The 16,663-nt window shown below is 44.9% G+C and overlaps 1 protein-coding gene across 1 annotated transcript in view; it reads right to left on the reverse strand.

The window, feature by feature from the left end:
- Positions 1-16,663, reverse strand: part of LOC138480617 (collagen alpha-1(XXI) chain-like) — a 703,399-nt gene that overhangs the window by 306,179 nt on the left and 380,557 nt on the right. Inside the window, exon 10 of the mRNA XM_069612315.1 lies at positions 8,997-9,050. Within this exon, the coding sequence (XP_069468416.1) occupies positions 8,997-9,050 (54 nt within the window). The remainder of the gene's footprint in view (positions 1-8,996; positions 9,051-16,663) is intronic.

Consider the following 16,663-nt stretch of genomic DNA (forward strand, 5'->3'; position numbering starts at 1 on the left):
GCGTGTTACTCAGATGCTTTGGGAGTTCACAGATAATGGGGCAGTGCAAAGTGACTGCAAAAATAGACTTTGCACTGCTCCATGAATCAGGGTGCTTGTTGGCAGTGCAAAGTCACGTTGCACCAGTGAAAATTCACTTTGCACCGTGAAAAACATTCCATGAATCAGGCCCAATTACTTTTGAACCTTTCTCACTCACTCACAGCCAAATAATGGTCCCCATTCTCACCCCGAGTCCTTACGGAAAGGAGTGATCACCAGGCAGCGGTAAGGGCATCACAGGGCCCGACTGGCCCCATTGCAATAGGGCCACCATTATCCAGCTTTGTATCCGAGGGCACTTCTCATGCTGGGACTTTTAAGCAGATAATGGCAGAAAGGAATGACTGGCACAGCAGGCACCTCCGGCTGATACTATGAAGTCTTTGGATGGATGCCTGCTGCAGCCATTATACAAGACTTGATCGAAAGGAACCCCTTGAACAATTGCCTGACAGTTGATTACACATTTTATATGGTTCCATGTGAAGTAATTATTCAAAGTTTTACTTCGATTATTTTATTTTTTAATTGGGGGGGTCCCCGCATGTCCTCCCTCCCTTTCAGTACTACCCTTACCGCAAAACCCTCCCCAGTCCCTTTTTACCAATTAACCCACAACTACCTATATTATTCGAAGAATCTCAAAGTAATTGTTTCGAAGTAAATGACCCGGAAGTAATTGCTGTCGTTGAAACCACGGGATACATACATTTGATATATTATTGTAATCAATCGAAATATTACGCAGTCACATGTGTGAACCTGCAGCTTTTTTGCTGTTGCCAACTCTCCTACTCACACTCTGATCTTAACTTTGATCTACGGTCACACACACTAAGGGCTTTGACTGCAATATGATTTATTTGGCTGTTAACACATGGGTGATATCATTTTGTAAATAAGCACATGGCTGCCTGCCTCTTTGCCAATGGGAATGCTCAGAATGACGTCAATAAACTCTGGTATGGACTGCAAAGAATTATACTGCTCCGACAAAACTATTATATCAGTACTGCTATAACCATAATATAACCTTAATCTGCTAAAAAGACGTATAGAACTCGGGAGGGGGCAGTTCTTGTTTGAGTTCAAACCTTCCCCCAATTTATTGACCAGAAATTTGCCTTGGCCAATATTCGAGTCAGACATTTTCTAGAAGGTCTGTAAGTCTTAAAATTTATCTTTGATATTTAATTTCGAACAATTTCGAACAGTTCTTCCATGAAACAACATTATAAAGACAACCAATATCGGTATCCGGCGATAAAGCCGCCTGGGAAATGGTCACCAACGGGTAACATTTCCCCAAATTCGAACCCCTAAGAAAATCAAGCACTTTTCCCAAATATTCTACGCCTGCAGTACATAGTAGTAAATGATATCCGTCCTGGAATATGTGGGGAAAGACTTTTAGGGGTGCAAGAAAAAAGGTTGCCTGCTTTTCCCAGGCAACATTATCACATAGAACCCCAATATCGTACAGTGTGCTATTTCTTTAAAAAAAGAAGAATGGCCATGTAACTGTGCTTGCTAAACAGCATTTGGCGGTAGCTTGAAGACCTGCTTGCCAAAATAATCTCTTTAATGAGATTGAAAGACTTTAAATAATGTAACCCGACCTCGGTTCTTTAGGTAGACCTGTGCTCTTTTAAGAGAGGCCTCCTGTCGGACATGCTGGGACTTGCAGTTCAAATTTCCCCAATGTACATCGCAACCTACGAGTCCAGCATGCCACGTAAAAAACCCAGGACCTGCTAGACATAGAGGGCCATCTTTGACGTTGAAGTCTAGCAGCTTTGGGAGCCACTGCTCAGCCAACTGAGCTGGATCGCTACCCTGCATGCAATCTGGAAGCCTCAGGCCCGTACTGTGGTTGGCCAAGACCCAATTTTCTCGGTTGATGGCAATTACTTCTCTGTGTCCACTTGCTCTGCTGTTTTTATTCCTTGTGCATCTACTCTCTTGAGCCTGCTTTCAATCGCAGTGTTTTTTTAATTCCAAGTTACCCACACTTTCGTTCAATTTGTTAAATTTGTTTTTCCAGTCTGGCGCTGGAGCCCTCAGTTCATCCCATGGTGCAGGGATCCTGTTTCTGGACAGGTGATGAGGAACCAGAGGCTCCCTGACCAGTATCTTGGCATGTCTGTGTGCTTCTGTTGGGGCAAAGAAATGATTTGCCTCATCTTCACTTTCTTCTGGCCCTTTCATGCTTCCACTTCTCTGCCTGGTATGAAAGCCCACGGGCAACCCACGTGTGTAATGAAAAGTCTCTAACAAGGAATTCTGCTGCTTTTCAGGCTCTCAGTCCATATGATGGCATCCTCCCAATATGGTGGCCCTGAACTCCATTTTCAATTAGGCTTATGCTGGCCGCCAACAGAAAAGAAGGAATGGAAGTCTCCTGGTACGGGTCAGTTTCTCATCTCACAACCCTGTGACTCTCGGAGCCCCACACCAGAGACAGACTACATTGCTCCCCAATAATAGCACTCCCAGATGGCCGCCAGTCACTGTGTGCCTGTCTGTGCTGTCACGCAACTCTTGACTGTCATAGCTAAGTCTCGTCTCTCCTATACTCTGGGGCATCCTGTCATCAGCCCCCTCTGCTCCTGCATCCAGAATCCCAGAAGATCTCTGGCCTTAGCGCAGCCCCTTTTTTTCTGATCTGCCCATGGAAGGCCCAGGCCACCACCAGGTAGGCATACGACAGCAGCCACCATCGGTTATTGGAGATCCCGTTCAGCGAGCTGATCAATTTCAGCAGCGCACTCTTGCCTTTAGCCTCTGATCCAGGATGACAGCCTCTCCCACAAGCAGAAACAGACACAACACGGGTTGGGGTCAGCTCATGAATCCGATGCGTCCTTGGAGTTGTGAGAAGGCGGCCATCTTGCTAGTGCTCCAAGATACACTATAATATTTCTTTAGTCTGTAATGGAGGCAATGCAGGTCACCAAAAAATGAAATAATGCATACCCAAAATAAGTGGCTACTCAGCATCCTCCAGTGACATAAGTTTAATTTAACGAATATTATATTAAAGCACATCTTCCAAAGATATCAAACACAACCATAGAAATTGAAAACATTTTGAACCTTAAATAATTGTAAAACTACACTTATAGGTATGCAGGGGTGGTGGGCGATGTCACTCCCCGACCAGCGGTAGGTGTTTATTAATCGTTGTTATTGTTTTTTTATTGATCTGCCAAGTCCTGATCGAAATAGAAAAATAAATAGAAATGTAGCTATTCTAACGGTGGGCGAGGGGGTGAAAGCACACAGCCCCGCAGGGCCATGCCCTGCCCAGACATATGCTGAATATCTGGGCTGGGCATGTCTTGAAACACTTGTAGGCGCGTTATAAATGCCATATCATATCATATCAATATTATTTAAGTAATAATATACCTATTAATAGTATTAAAGTGAGATTTAGGATGCAAAAGTTATTAGAGCAAGATAAATGACAATGGATTAACAGCCATCAGAGAGTGCCTGAAGCCATCAAAAATCTGGACGAAAGCTGTAAGAACATCAAAGAATTCAGCGATGATGAATTAGGGGTGGTCAGAAAACGCATATAATATGCATTTCGATAAAGCCCCGCCCACATCGCAGAAAGAAAAGCCGGCGGAACACAGCACACACGCCTGAGCTGATGTGGGAGCCGGGTTGGCAGGAAGGAGCGACCATGCAGGGAAGCAGTGGACGTGGGACATGCCCGGGACAACAATAGTACACCAGGTAAGCCCAGGTGGCAAGGGGAATGGGCTGAGGGGCAGGTGGGGACCATGCCACAACATTCAATCAGAGACCCAGGAAACCTTTGCAAGCTGCCTCGTGCGGGCTGTGTAGGTGCCAATGCCACCCTCCCCTCGCGTCGTCTGCTTCTTTGCAAGCAATTGAACCCCGAGCCTCTGCCTGGACTTCCCTACAATCGACATTAAAACATAGGCTGAAGCCACAGTGTCGGTGCAGTATTGAGGGTAGACTTGGTGTCCAGAGTGGGAAACACTCAACGTGGGTAACCAAAACTAAATCTACACAGTCCAAAACCTCTACCCAAAAGGCCCCACTCCAGGATATTCCTAGCGACGTTCTGTTGGTGTTCCCAGGACCACATGACAGCCCCATCAGAGGTCAGACTGTACGATGCGTAACCTTATGATCTTAACAGACATCCAGTCAGGCATGCCACACGGTGACTGTATGGGTTACTGTCCCAGGCAGCTTTCTTCCACGCAGGTGTTTGCCCGTGGAAAGAAGTGAACAGAGAACCTAAGGTTCCACTGCTGCCCGCTCAAGAGGCAGCCATGCTAGCTTTCTCGCTCTCGCCTCAGGAAAGCAGTGATAGCAGAACCTCAAAGGAAAGGCCGCATGATAAACTCCAAGATCAGGCATGGCAGAAATGACATCCTTCGTGTTTCTGCTAAGGACAACATTCTACAATGTTGCCTTCCTGCCAGGACTCAAAAGAAATGAGTGAAAGTGTATTTTCGTTTGCTTCAGCATCCCCTTCCAAATGGGGAAGGGAAAACCTCCAAGCAGTAAGAAATGTGAGGCAGGGCACACATTCCAACTACATGTACTTCCCTTCCCTCCGCGTTGTCAGGTTGCACCATTTCTGTATTGGTCTGACATCTGCCACCATCAAGGCTGACACCTCTCACATAAGCTTCTCTCGCAGCTATTCAAGTCCATCCGAGCCCAGTCAAAACCAAAGAGGGAAAAAAGACTTCTTTGCCAGAAGGAATTGATGGGGAACACGTGCGCTTTGTCCCAATTCTTCTTATGAACGGTAACCCTTCCCTAGTGGTCCAGAATGTCCAAAAGCAGTGGGCAGGAGACCTTGAGTTTCCAAACTAAGAGTAACACGTTGTGGGCATAGAGCAGAAGTAGTTCTTCTGTCGCACTCGAGGGTATGGACATAACACCCCACGCCTGTGCAAGAAGGCTGACAAGAGCTCCATCACTAGATCCAAGAAGAAAGGGAAGAGTGGGCATCCCTGCCGAGTCCCAGGCACCCTGCCTTCAACAGTAGTGCCATTACACAGGGTTATAAATAAGTGCACAAAACATTCCAGAGGCCAAAGAAGGCCAAAACACCTGAACAATTGCTTTTTCTGTATCAACGCTAATGGGCACTACTGGCCTGGCACTCAACCTGTGTCCTGTCAGCAAATCAGTGAGCACCCTGATATGGTCTTGGCCATACTGACACTTAATGAAGCTCACCTGAGATAGAAAATACAAAATACATTTAAAAAACAGTCAGTCAGTACCAGAGTAAGGAGATTTCTGAATACCCGGTGAAATGTAACAAGGTAGCCATCTACATCAGGGCGGCTGCCCAACTTCATGCAGTTGACAGCGGAGGGGTCTTCCTTAATCACCACCATCACATCCATGAAACTGGAGTTCTCCCCATTTAAATAGGCCAGTGAAATCCCATCAGGTGCATGCAAGTCTCCTTGCTAGCAGTTTCTGGATAGCTATGAAAGAGCTCATAAATCTTTACACTCGAATAATTGAGGCTTTTACCTGCTGTGTGCACCTCCCCTTCATCAGTGCCTATAGATAAGATAGTACTCTAGTCAACTAACTCCGTCAGGGGCGCCTTAGTAATCTATCTGGCTGTTCACCCTGTTGACACCCAGAACAACTGGTGACCACCAAACACAGCCTTCCTCGGCCTGACCATTCGGGATCTGATTAAGTCCTGCACGCAATCTCACAGTGTCCCACAAGTCTGACTCACTCTTCAAAGCGCTATAAAGCAGCTATTCTCTCTTCAACACTGCCTTTGGACTTTTCCTCTTGGCTTCTCTCTCATTCCTTTTATGTGACTCAAAGCTAATGTCATGACCTACCAAATCACAGTAGTTTTCTATTTCTGAAAGGCACTGCGTGCCTCAATAAATAAACATGATCAAAGCCAATAGGTCTGGCTTTGTGAATGAAGATGGTATGGTTTGGTTTGCACATCCTCTGCAGGGGAACATCACTCTTACCCTTTGCAGTTATGAAGCCAGGTCGATTGGCTGTGAGTATGGTTGTAACACTTGGGTGCAGGCATTTTTAGAGACGTCCAATGCTAGAGGTGCTGATTTAAGGGGAACACCATATCCAAGGCTGAGCAGGTTAACAGACAGTAGCTACGACTGATTGAACCGGACCTACCCTGGACGAGGAAAGATAGTATGGTTGTGCGTGCCTTGCAAGAGTTATTCATTTATGTTCAAATCATGTTGCTCGTAAATAAATGAGTAGATCTGATTAATAAAACGAGTGTGTCTCAGCGACATCTCCAACCTCTCGGCTGCTCCTCCTGAGCGGGCACAATGCCGATCAGGTGACCTAGACGTGATCACATGACAGGGATTCTTCTTCTTTGACCCTTTTATGAATCCATTCCGCTGAAGTTCATATCAACAGGAAGTTAGTATATTTCCCTCTTTTTCTTGCGCTATGTCCCTCTTTTACACATGTCAACGTATGAAGGCAGGGTGTGCTCACTGCACTAGAACTTGTGCATGCACATTAGTGGGCCTGGCTGCAGCTTGCAAGGCTCTGCTGCACAGTAAGGGCTCCGCATAATTCATCTGGTTGGCTAAACCCAGAAGATAATGTTCAATCTCCCAATAGACTCGGATTTTCTTAACAAAGGGCTTCCTGTACTTCTTGTTCAAGCGGTGCCTTTTGGTTTTGCCAATTTTTGGGACCAGCCCAGAACTGATTTTCTTCATGCCTGCATTATTTATGACATAGGAAGGCCCACCTGTAAAGTCATTGCCAAACATGTCCTGATGAGCTGTCATTTGCCCTTGCCAGTGTTAGTTATCGAGTCCAATACTCCATAGATTCATTATATATATTCACAGTATTCTCTGCAATTGACTTGGCAACTAGTTTAAGAACCACTGTCATAGCGGCATGACCAACCCCCTCTGACTGCAAACCTTTCTGAATGCTGCCTTGAAGAAATACCTTCATGAACTTAATATTGTTGAATGTAGTGGGAGTTCAGAGCAACATAGATTCTTCGCTCCCCCTAACGCCAGAGGAATTCTAGGACACGCAATACATGTCATGTAAACCTTCTCTTTGTCAGTGACCTGCATCTCCCCTTCAGGTAGCAGGTATGGAATACCTGTGTTATGTCACCAACCATAACAATGCATTGAGGCCTAGGAGCATACTGAAAGGATGGCAGATCCCTTGATACAGTGAGTCTTCTCCAAATGTATAAAAGAAGTGAACAAGAGGGCCAGGGAGCGGGGGGGGGGGGGGGGGGGGTTGGAGGGGTATGGGCAAGAAACTCAAAAGCATCAGGAGAAGATGCGCCCAATATTATCAGGATCCGCCAGGCAGTGAATCTTGTGGAGGGTGATCTATAGATCTGATGCCATACAGTTAAATGATCTTATGGTGCATCAAGGGTGTGTCTTTGTGAAATCCACATAGTGAGCACTGTGTAAATGACATTGGGCCTCATTAGGAGTTTGGCGGTAGCCGTGCCTGTGTGACAGGCACGGCTACAGCCAAACTTGCATCCGACACCGGCACCCACGAATGGGAAATTACCAGTGCATTACGAGGTCGGTGGACCGGTAAATGCCCATTCGCGAGTGCCGGTGTTAACGCACTCCCCATCCCCCATTCTGCCCCATAAGGCTGAATGGGAATGGGGAGCATGGATGCACCGGCACCGTTAATAACGGTGCTAGTGCATCCGTGAGTTGTGCTCGCCGGAGCCGCACAGCCCGCCAGGTCAGACCTGGCAGGCTGTCAGGCACCCGCGAGTCCAACTCGTAGTTTGGCAGTACAGTGATAACGGTGCCAGTAAGCTTACCGGCACCGTTATCAGCGTAACACTAAACTCCTAATGAGGCCCATTGTAGGTAGGACTCAAGTGTGTGCCTGTTTCCATTGCACATATGTGTTTTAGAGACAGACACATATGCCATTCCTGCTTCCACCGATCAGAGATAAGGAGATACAGATAGAGTGTGGCGCTGGATGGCTGGGAAGGCAAAGAAAATGCATAGCCTTCTGTTCGATCTGCCTCTTTACTTTCTTTTGCTCATCACCTAATTTTGTATTTTCTCTGCTTTGTCTATTAAGCTCTTTATGGTCTTGCTCCTCCTTATCTTTGTTCTCTTGTTGCTTTCTACTCGCCTCCTCGTTCTCTTCAGTCACAATTTCTATTTCTTCTTGTTGTTCCCAAACCTCCCCGTGCTTCTTCCCGACTTTGTTCCTTCTCACTTCTCGCACCCGAGCATTGGACTACTTTCCCACGCTCTATTCGGGCATCTCCTTCCTTTCACATCTTTCGTTCACAACTAAAAGCCCGTCTTCTACTTTCTCTTTCTTCTAACCAGTCTTCATGACTATGGATCATTCTGCATAACTTTATTGTACTGTTGTTTCAAATAATTTTTTAGAACGCTTTGGCGGAAGTGGTAAATAAATAAAACAAAATGCACTGCGTTGCCGATCATCGGGATATCCCCATGTGAGTGTATGCACTTTGCCATTTGACTGAGTGCAACATTGCACAGCCATGATCTGTATCAAGAATGAATGATCCTTTTCCTCTATATGAATGAGTGTGCTGTACTGTGAGTGTCTGAGCAGGAGTCATGTTCCTTTACTGCAAAAGTCTGGCTCTCGAGACTACAGACCAATCAGGTCTTCGACGAAGCTACTGAATAAGCAACTGATCTCCCATCTGGATACATTGGATGCACACTTATCCCATGACTGAAAGCCTGACAAGTTAGTGACCCTCAAGAACTAGGAACACTCCTGCAGGAGCATAACGATGTGTATGAAGGCAGGAGTACGAAGGGATGTGGCATGTGTAAACTACACACTAATGCCAATTCTATTCCACTGTTGCACTGTTTTGAGGTACATGTTAAAAATGGGAAATATGAAAGAGTACTCACAGGCTTACCATCAGGTCCCGATGGCCCGGGGTCTCCATTACGCCCGTTCTGGCCCTGCAGAAATAAACAATAGTAGCGACTTAAAAGGTTAATTGAAGAGCACAGGTACACCTTTGCCCACTTGGCAGACAGATCTGGTTCATTTGAATTTGAAGCTGATCGTATCACATGTCGGCTTTGAGAGATTTGCGCTTTGCACAATGGAATTAGAAATGAAGCAAATTAGCACCCTGGAAGGGGTCGCTGGCCAATCAGGATCGCAGGCTGTATTGTAGGGTACAAGTCCACGTTTCGAGCACCATGGGTAGCCAGTGCCTCCTTCCCTTCCCTTCCCTGCTCCCTCACCTCTCAGGACTCAAGTAGTTCCCTACACAGGTGCTAATAGTGTCCTTTTAAAACAAAAATTTAAAAACGGACCTATGCTGCGTGTCCTGGTGCTGCACAGTGCTGACCCCGAATTCCATTTAGAATATTAATGACATCCGTCATCAACATTGAAAACGGACTTCATGGGTCAGACCTGCGCGAAGACGGGCAGCGCAGCAAAGGTATGTTCCTTTTTTTTTAAAGACACCATTAGTACCCGTGTAGGAGACTACACCGGTGCTAATGACGATATGCCCTAACAGCGGGCTGACTCTGTCGTTAATGGCGTCTTCCCCTCGTCAAGGGACCCTCGCTTCGTTCGGGCCCTTAACTTGGGCAGCAGGCTGTTACCAACAGGGACGACCCCTGGCCTCGAGGCATATTGATTCATTCTTAGGGCATCAAGTACAATTTTAAGAGTGAAGCATAATTATATCTATGCCATGCAATCCCTAACTTGACGTCTGATCCTGTGAGCCATAAGCAAACGTACCAGCATTCTTAGCAATCCTAAGAGTATGAGGGACTTTTTGCAGCCTTATTAGACAGACCATCCAATTTAGAGCGATTTTTAACTTTCAACAAATAAACACTTACTTTTACATTTTTATTTTGTGCCGCAAAAGTATAAAAAATTGAGATAATGGGTTGCAATATTTAATATTCATGCTGCTTTCAATTAAGCTGAACGACAAATCATTGGATTTTTTTTTATTTTCAATTCTAACTGCACCAACATCTCCAAGGCAAACATATCATGTAAATGAAGGGGCTTCTTCATTAAGAGCTGATTTTCAGACAGACAAGAAATTGCACCAACGAGGTAACGTAGACTAGGCTCTTCCCCACTCTGTACACCCCTGTAAAGTGCACTGTTATGCATCTGTATTGCTGTACACCTCTGTAAAGTGCACAGTTATGCATCTGTATTGGCGTACACCTCTGTAACATGCTCCGTTATGCATCTGAATTGTTGTATACCTCTGTAAAGGGCACCGTTATGCATCTGCATTGGTGTACACCTCTGTAAAGTGCACACTTATGCATCTGTATTGGTGTACACCTCTGTAAAGTTCTCCGTTATGCATCCTTATTGTTGTATACGTCTGTAAAGTGCACTGTTATGCATCTGCATTGGTGTACACGTCTGTAAAGTGCACCGTTATGCATCTGCATTGGTGTACACCTCTGTAATGTGCACCGTTATGCATCCGTATTGTTGTATACCTCTGTAAAGTGCACCGTTATGCATCTGCATTGGTGTACACCTCCGTAAAGTGTGCCGTTATGCATCTATATTGTTGTATACCTCTGTAAAGTGCTCCGTTATACATCTGTATTGTTGTATACCTCTGTAAAGTGCACCGTTATGCATCTGCATTGGTGTACACCTCTGTAAAGTGCACCGTTATGCATCTGTATTGTTATATACCTCTGTAAAGTACACTGTAATGCATCTGTATTGGTGTACACGTCTGTAAAGTGCACCGTTATGCATCTGCATTGAAAGTGTGCCGTTATGCATCTATATTGTTGTATACCTCTGTAAAGTGCTCCGTTATACATCTGCATTGTTGTATACCTCTGTAAAGTGCACCGTTATGCATCTGCATTGGTGTACACCTCTGTAAAGTGCACCGTTATGCATCTGTATTGTTATATACCTCTGTAAAGTACACTGTAATGCATCTGTACTGGTGTACACCTCTGTAAAGTGCTATGCTATGCATCTGTATTGTTATATACCTCTGTAAAGTACACTGTAATGCATCTGTATTGGTGTACACCTCTGTAAAGTGCTATGCTATGCATCTGTATTGTTATATACCTCTGTAAAGTACACTGTAATGCATCTCTATTGGTGTACACCTCTGTAAAGTGCACCGTTATGCATCTGTATTGTTATATACCTCTGTAAAGTACATTGTAATGCATCTGTATTGGTGTACACCTCTGTAAAGTGCTATGCTATGCATCTGTATTGTTATATACCTCTGTAAAGTACACTGTAATGCATCTGTATTGGTGTACACCTCTGTAAAGTGCTATGCTATGCATCTGTATTGTTATATACCTCTGTAAAGTACACTGTAATGCATCTGTATTGGTGTACACCTCTGTAAAGTGCTATGCTATGCATCTGTATTGTTATATACCTCTGTAAAGTACACTGTAATGCATCTCTATTGGTGTACACCTCTGTACAGCGCTCTGTTGCTTCTCAAAGTTAGTTCCACATCCAACAAATACAATAATAATAACAATAACAATAATAATAATAATAATAATAATAATAATAATAATAATAATAATATTAATAAAAACACAAGATTAATATCATTTTTCAGTTACTTTGACAAGAGGTTTGCTGGAAATGCTGCTTGACATGCCTGTTTCCCATCGCTCAGTACAAGGGCTCTTTTCATGCCACAACGACAGCAAGGGAATAAATGACAGCATGGACTGCCAACATGTCATTAAGCATGCGTGTGATTTCTGTATGACCGCATCTCTTAAGTTCCTACTGCTGGTGTTCACATCCCTGCATGAGCTTGCACCCCGCCTCCACTCCTCCTTCTAGCCCAGCTCCACTGGAACCCGAAGCCACTACTGGCCGCTCGTTCAAATCTCCTTTAATGGAGCGTCTGCTTCCCTCCACTTTCTCCCAGACGCCTGTCCCACTGAGGCCCCATTATACATACTAGCCGGTATATAGTCAGAACGCGGGACCACTGTCTGATACCTGTCTGTCTTGTCCCTGGTTTCTGTACCATGCAGTCCCCTGTGCCCACCGGCTATTTGCTCACTCATTCCTCTGCTGCTGTGCAGCCCACGACTCAGGACTGCTCCGACGACTGTTTGCATCCTTTGTGTTCGTGGGCGGGCATCCTGTTCCCTTAAAAATACAGTAAGGGCCCAATTCATGGAATATTTGCCCGGGCAAAGTCATTTTGTACTGCAAAAATTACTATGCGCTGACTTTGCCCTGACTTTGCACTGCAAAAATACACTTTGCACCGTTCCATGAATCAGAGGTTGTGTCAGTCGTGCAAAGTCACTTTTCAGCAGTGCAATTTCCTTTGAACCGGGCAAATATTCCATAATGCGATGCCGCTACTGCTGAGAAGTACAGATGTTAAAGTGTTACTGGCCATGTAGTCGACTAGTGGACCTGTTGTTTGTTTAGAAATGTGCAGACTGTATTCAGTACATAACTTAGAATTTAGGAACACATTATAACAGTACAGTGCATTTTCCCAGAAAATACATATACGGATGTTGCCCGTTAGAGAGCAAGGCATAACAAATCCAGTCAACTGAAACGTGCATCCATTTTTAGAATTTAGGGGTGATCTAATAGGCTTCACTACGTTAACCAAACTAACAAAGAACATGAAAACAACCACCATATAAAGGCTGCAGGGTACATGTGAGCCCTGAGGAAGCACATAAGGGCTGCTTTTGTTTGGCTGTTAAGCAGTGTTTAAGCGAAATCTATAAGCGGAAACTGTTGCAGTGGAGTACAAATAGGAGGGAGGTGGAGGTGAGGAGGGATACACAGTTTGAGTGTGTTTTGTTGGCTATTGACCTACCCATTGACTGTTCAAGGCCGTGCGAATCCCTACGGTGATACCCAACCACAACCTTCCCCTCCCCACCCAAAACACATCCTCCTGGGATCTCTTTGAGCTAACTCTATCAAGCAGCCACATCACACTGTGTGGCCTTTGAGCTGTAAGTGTTATTTCAAAGCATTCTTCTGTGCGTTAAGGGGTTAAATGCAGCTGTAAATGGGATACTGGTGCAATAAAATCTACTAACCAAGTGACCCTTCTGCCACTTGATTTAGAAACAGTATGTGTGTTCTCACGTTTGTTCCTCACACCAAAGTCGTGTTGAAAACAAGCATTGGCAAAACCAACGGTTTTGGCTTGTGTGTAGGTATTAGATAGTGATTTGTGAGGCAATACTACCACATGCTCAGGTTTGCATACCAGTTACTAGCTGCTGTCATCATATAGAACCATTATGGCAATGTCTGCTACATGCCTATCCCATGCCACCACAAAAGCCAAAACCTTTGGCCTTGCTGATGCTTATTCGAAAATTTAATGGAACACAAATGCTTGAATAAAGCGGATTTTCTTGAAAGAATGCGTCAAGGCATATCATTCCATTATTTTGTCTGCCGAGAATTTAAGAAGCGAATTCCTTTGCGAATAGCGGATACCTGAGAAACAGAACAGAGGCGCTCGTACTTAACTCACTGAGCTGTGTCGCAGAGAGTTTATTATTTAGCTTGCCATAGAATATGAGAAATGTGAAAGCATCCTTGGAGTAATTAAAGATTTTAAGATTTCATTTGTGGGATTTTGCTACCTGGAAAAAAGAACTCACTCTTTCTCCCAAGGAAAGAATGACGTGTTTTGTATATGTATATGAAACATACATTAAATTCCCTTTTTACAGGCCCTAGAGGCTACGTTCCCGGGATCCACGGGGCATGATGTGCCTCAGGCGGTCCTGCCTTCTGGGGTCTCCATGATGTTGCTCTGTGCTATGCCCAAGCCTGAGAGAACTACTTTTCCCATCAGGCATTGCATGAAATGTGGCACTCTGGCATTTGGACCACCGCTGGATCGTTGGGCATTTGATTCTACACGTGTCTAAGAAGAATTCTCGTTTATTTTAATGTAGAAGTAGCTTCTGGAGACGGCCTCTCTCATCAGGAAACTCAATTGACACTTAACTCCGTTCAGTTGTCATTACACTGTGGCTTCTTTGAGGATCTACATACCACCAGCAGTTCTCCAACTCAATACCTCTAAAACAGAGGCTCTCTTCTTCCCCTGAGCATCTCCTCCCCCTCCTCCTCCCACTGGCCGCCTATTTCTCCCCACTCTCTTTCCGTTCTCTCTTTCAACTCGAAACCTCAGTGTACTCTTTGACCCCTCTCTTTCATTCTCTTTTTTCATCTCTAACACTGCCTGCACTAGTCGTTTCTAACTGTATAATCAGTATCCAGTGAACATTTCATCAAGGAAAATGCCCCCAGGGGGCGACATTTCCCCATATATGCACCTCGGTAAAAGCAAACACGTTGCCCAAATATTCTCGAATTGGGGTTTATAATCGTAAATTACACCCCTACTAGATTCTTTGGGGAAAGTATTTTAGGGGTCAGGAAAATAAATTTGCCTCCATGGCGACATTTTTCAGGCGGCATATTCACATGGAAATGTATAATCTTCACTGAGTTTGCAAAATCCTCTCTTTTCATGCTTCTAAACTTTTTATATCTCTGCATATCTTTATCATTGCTCATCTCTCCTTCTTTGACTTCCACACTCTGTCCTTACACCCCTCCATTCTGTCTATGTTTTAGCATTTATACATCTCCTTTTCCAACTATCCCGTCTCTCTGCTGTGTTGGCTCGGACTGGCCTATAGGGCAATAGGCCCAGGGCCAAGGTAAAAATGCAAAATGCTGCTGTGGGCCACTTTTTTTGGTCAAAATTGGCCACTACTTTGGCGAACGTGGGCCAGTTGACGAGTTACTTCACTCTGGGGCTAATAGTTTTGACCAGTGGTGCTGAATAAATATTCTTGAAAATGCACAGTTTGCATCACATGTTATTAAAAATCTCCCTCTTGGGTACTATTCAAACAGTGTCACAAAAGGAATGGATAGCCATTTGCAACTATGGGCCAGTTTTCGTTGAGCCTGAGACAATTTTATGGGCCAGTCCGATCCTGTGTCGTTCTCTCGTCTATTTCTTTCCTTCCTTTTGATTCGCGTCTGTTCTTTAATTCCCTTTGCATAGTCAATCAATCAATCAAAATATCTTGATTTCGACAGACTGTCATAAAGGCACGAGTGCAAATGAACAATAGATTCATACAATCCTAAATTATATACAATCTGCAAATTGAATAGAGTCAGGTCAAATGAGTTAAATGCACATTAAAAGATACAATTCCATAAACGAACACGTTTGCACCAGTGTACGAGCAATAGAGGAGAGAGAGCGCAGGGCGGGGATTGGTGACTTTGATTCTCTCGTGCCGCCTCTCGTCGCTCTAGACACCTTCCTATCAAGTGAAGTGCATACGTGGTTATCCATGTGCTATACAGTCAACGGGGAAAGATGCTGTGTGCAATCACACTCCTGACGAATTACCAAGAGGAAACGCCATTGCTACAGATTCCTATCAAATAAACAAACGTTTATAAACAGTCAACAAAATGTCTTCATGGTCTTGGCACCCCAACCCTATGTCTCATCCTTACTCTCATTCTACTCTTCTGCTCACACACTCTACTCACAGGTTCTCTTTGTACTCACCGTCTTTACGAGTTTGGCGGTAGCCGCCAAACCTGTGATTATTCCGGCACCCCGTAATGTGGATGAACATTGGGAATCCGACATTGTCGGACACGGTCCATGCCAATTGGCGGGTGCCGGTCATAAGGGACTCCCCATCCGGCCCCATTAAGAAGAGATGCCCACTGGCTCAAGATTAAGGACAGGATTTCCCTTAAAACACTTTCTCTCACGTCTAAATGCCTCAACAACTTAGCGCCACAATACCTTGTAGAAAGAATAAATAAGGGAACGACGAACCGACCTACGAGATTGTCCCACTCCTTCATCTTAAAGGTCCCCAGATACAAACGGAGCATAGCCGGCAGATCTAGTTTCCCGTTGATAGCCGCGCAATCCTGGAATATTCCCCCCCTAGAGATTAGATCTGACCAACCATACCCTAGATTTAGACGAAATGTCCTCTCCTGGTTACGAACCAATGACACCTAACCGGACATCCTTTCCTCCTAACTGATCTTCACTCTCTTTACCCATGACTGCGCTCCTCAAGGAGGGCATTGCCGGACTTTGTCAACTGTTTATGTTCTCTACCTTCACTTATCTGTATCGTGGATATATTCATTGGGACCATTGGTCACTGCATACCGGTGCCAGTATCAACGTTATCTTTGTCTATAACCCTGTTGTATCACTATGTATGTACCTCCTTCCTCTGTAACTAAGCCTTTTAAGTTTTCTTGTAATGCTTGCGCCCAGCTACCCTTGGGTTTTGTTTTGCGCTATATTAAATAAGCAAACAAACAAATAAACATAGGGCTGAATGGGAATGGGGAGTCGGATCCACCGGCACCGTTCATAACGGTGCTGGTGCATCCAACGAGTTGTGCTCGCAGGTGCCGCACTTCCTGCGAGGTCCCACCTGGCGGGCAGAGCGAGACCCGCGAGCACAACTCGTAGTATGGCGGTACGGTG

Source organism: Ambystoma mexicanum, chromosome 5p (assembly GCF_040938575.1).
Source record: "Ambystoma mexicanum isolate Mex_15411 chromosome 5p, UKY_AmexF1_1, whole genome shotgun sequence".
Classification (NCBI taxonomy): Eukaryota; Metazoa; Chordata; class Amphibia; order Caudata; family Ambystomatidae; genus Ambystoma; species Ambystoma mexicanum.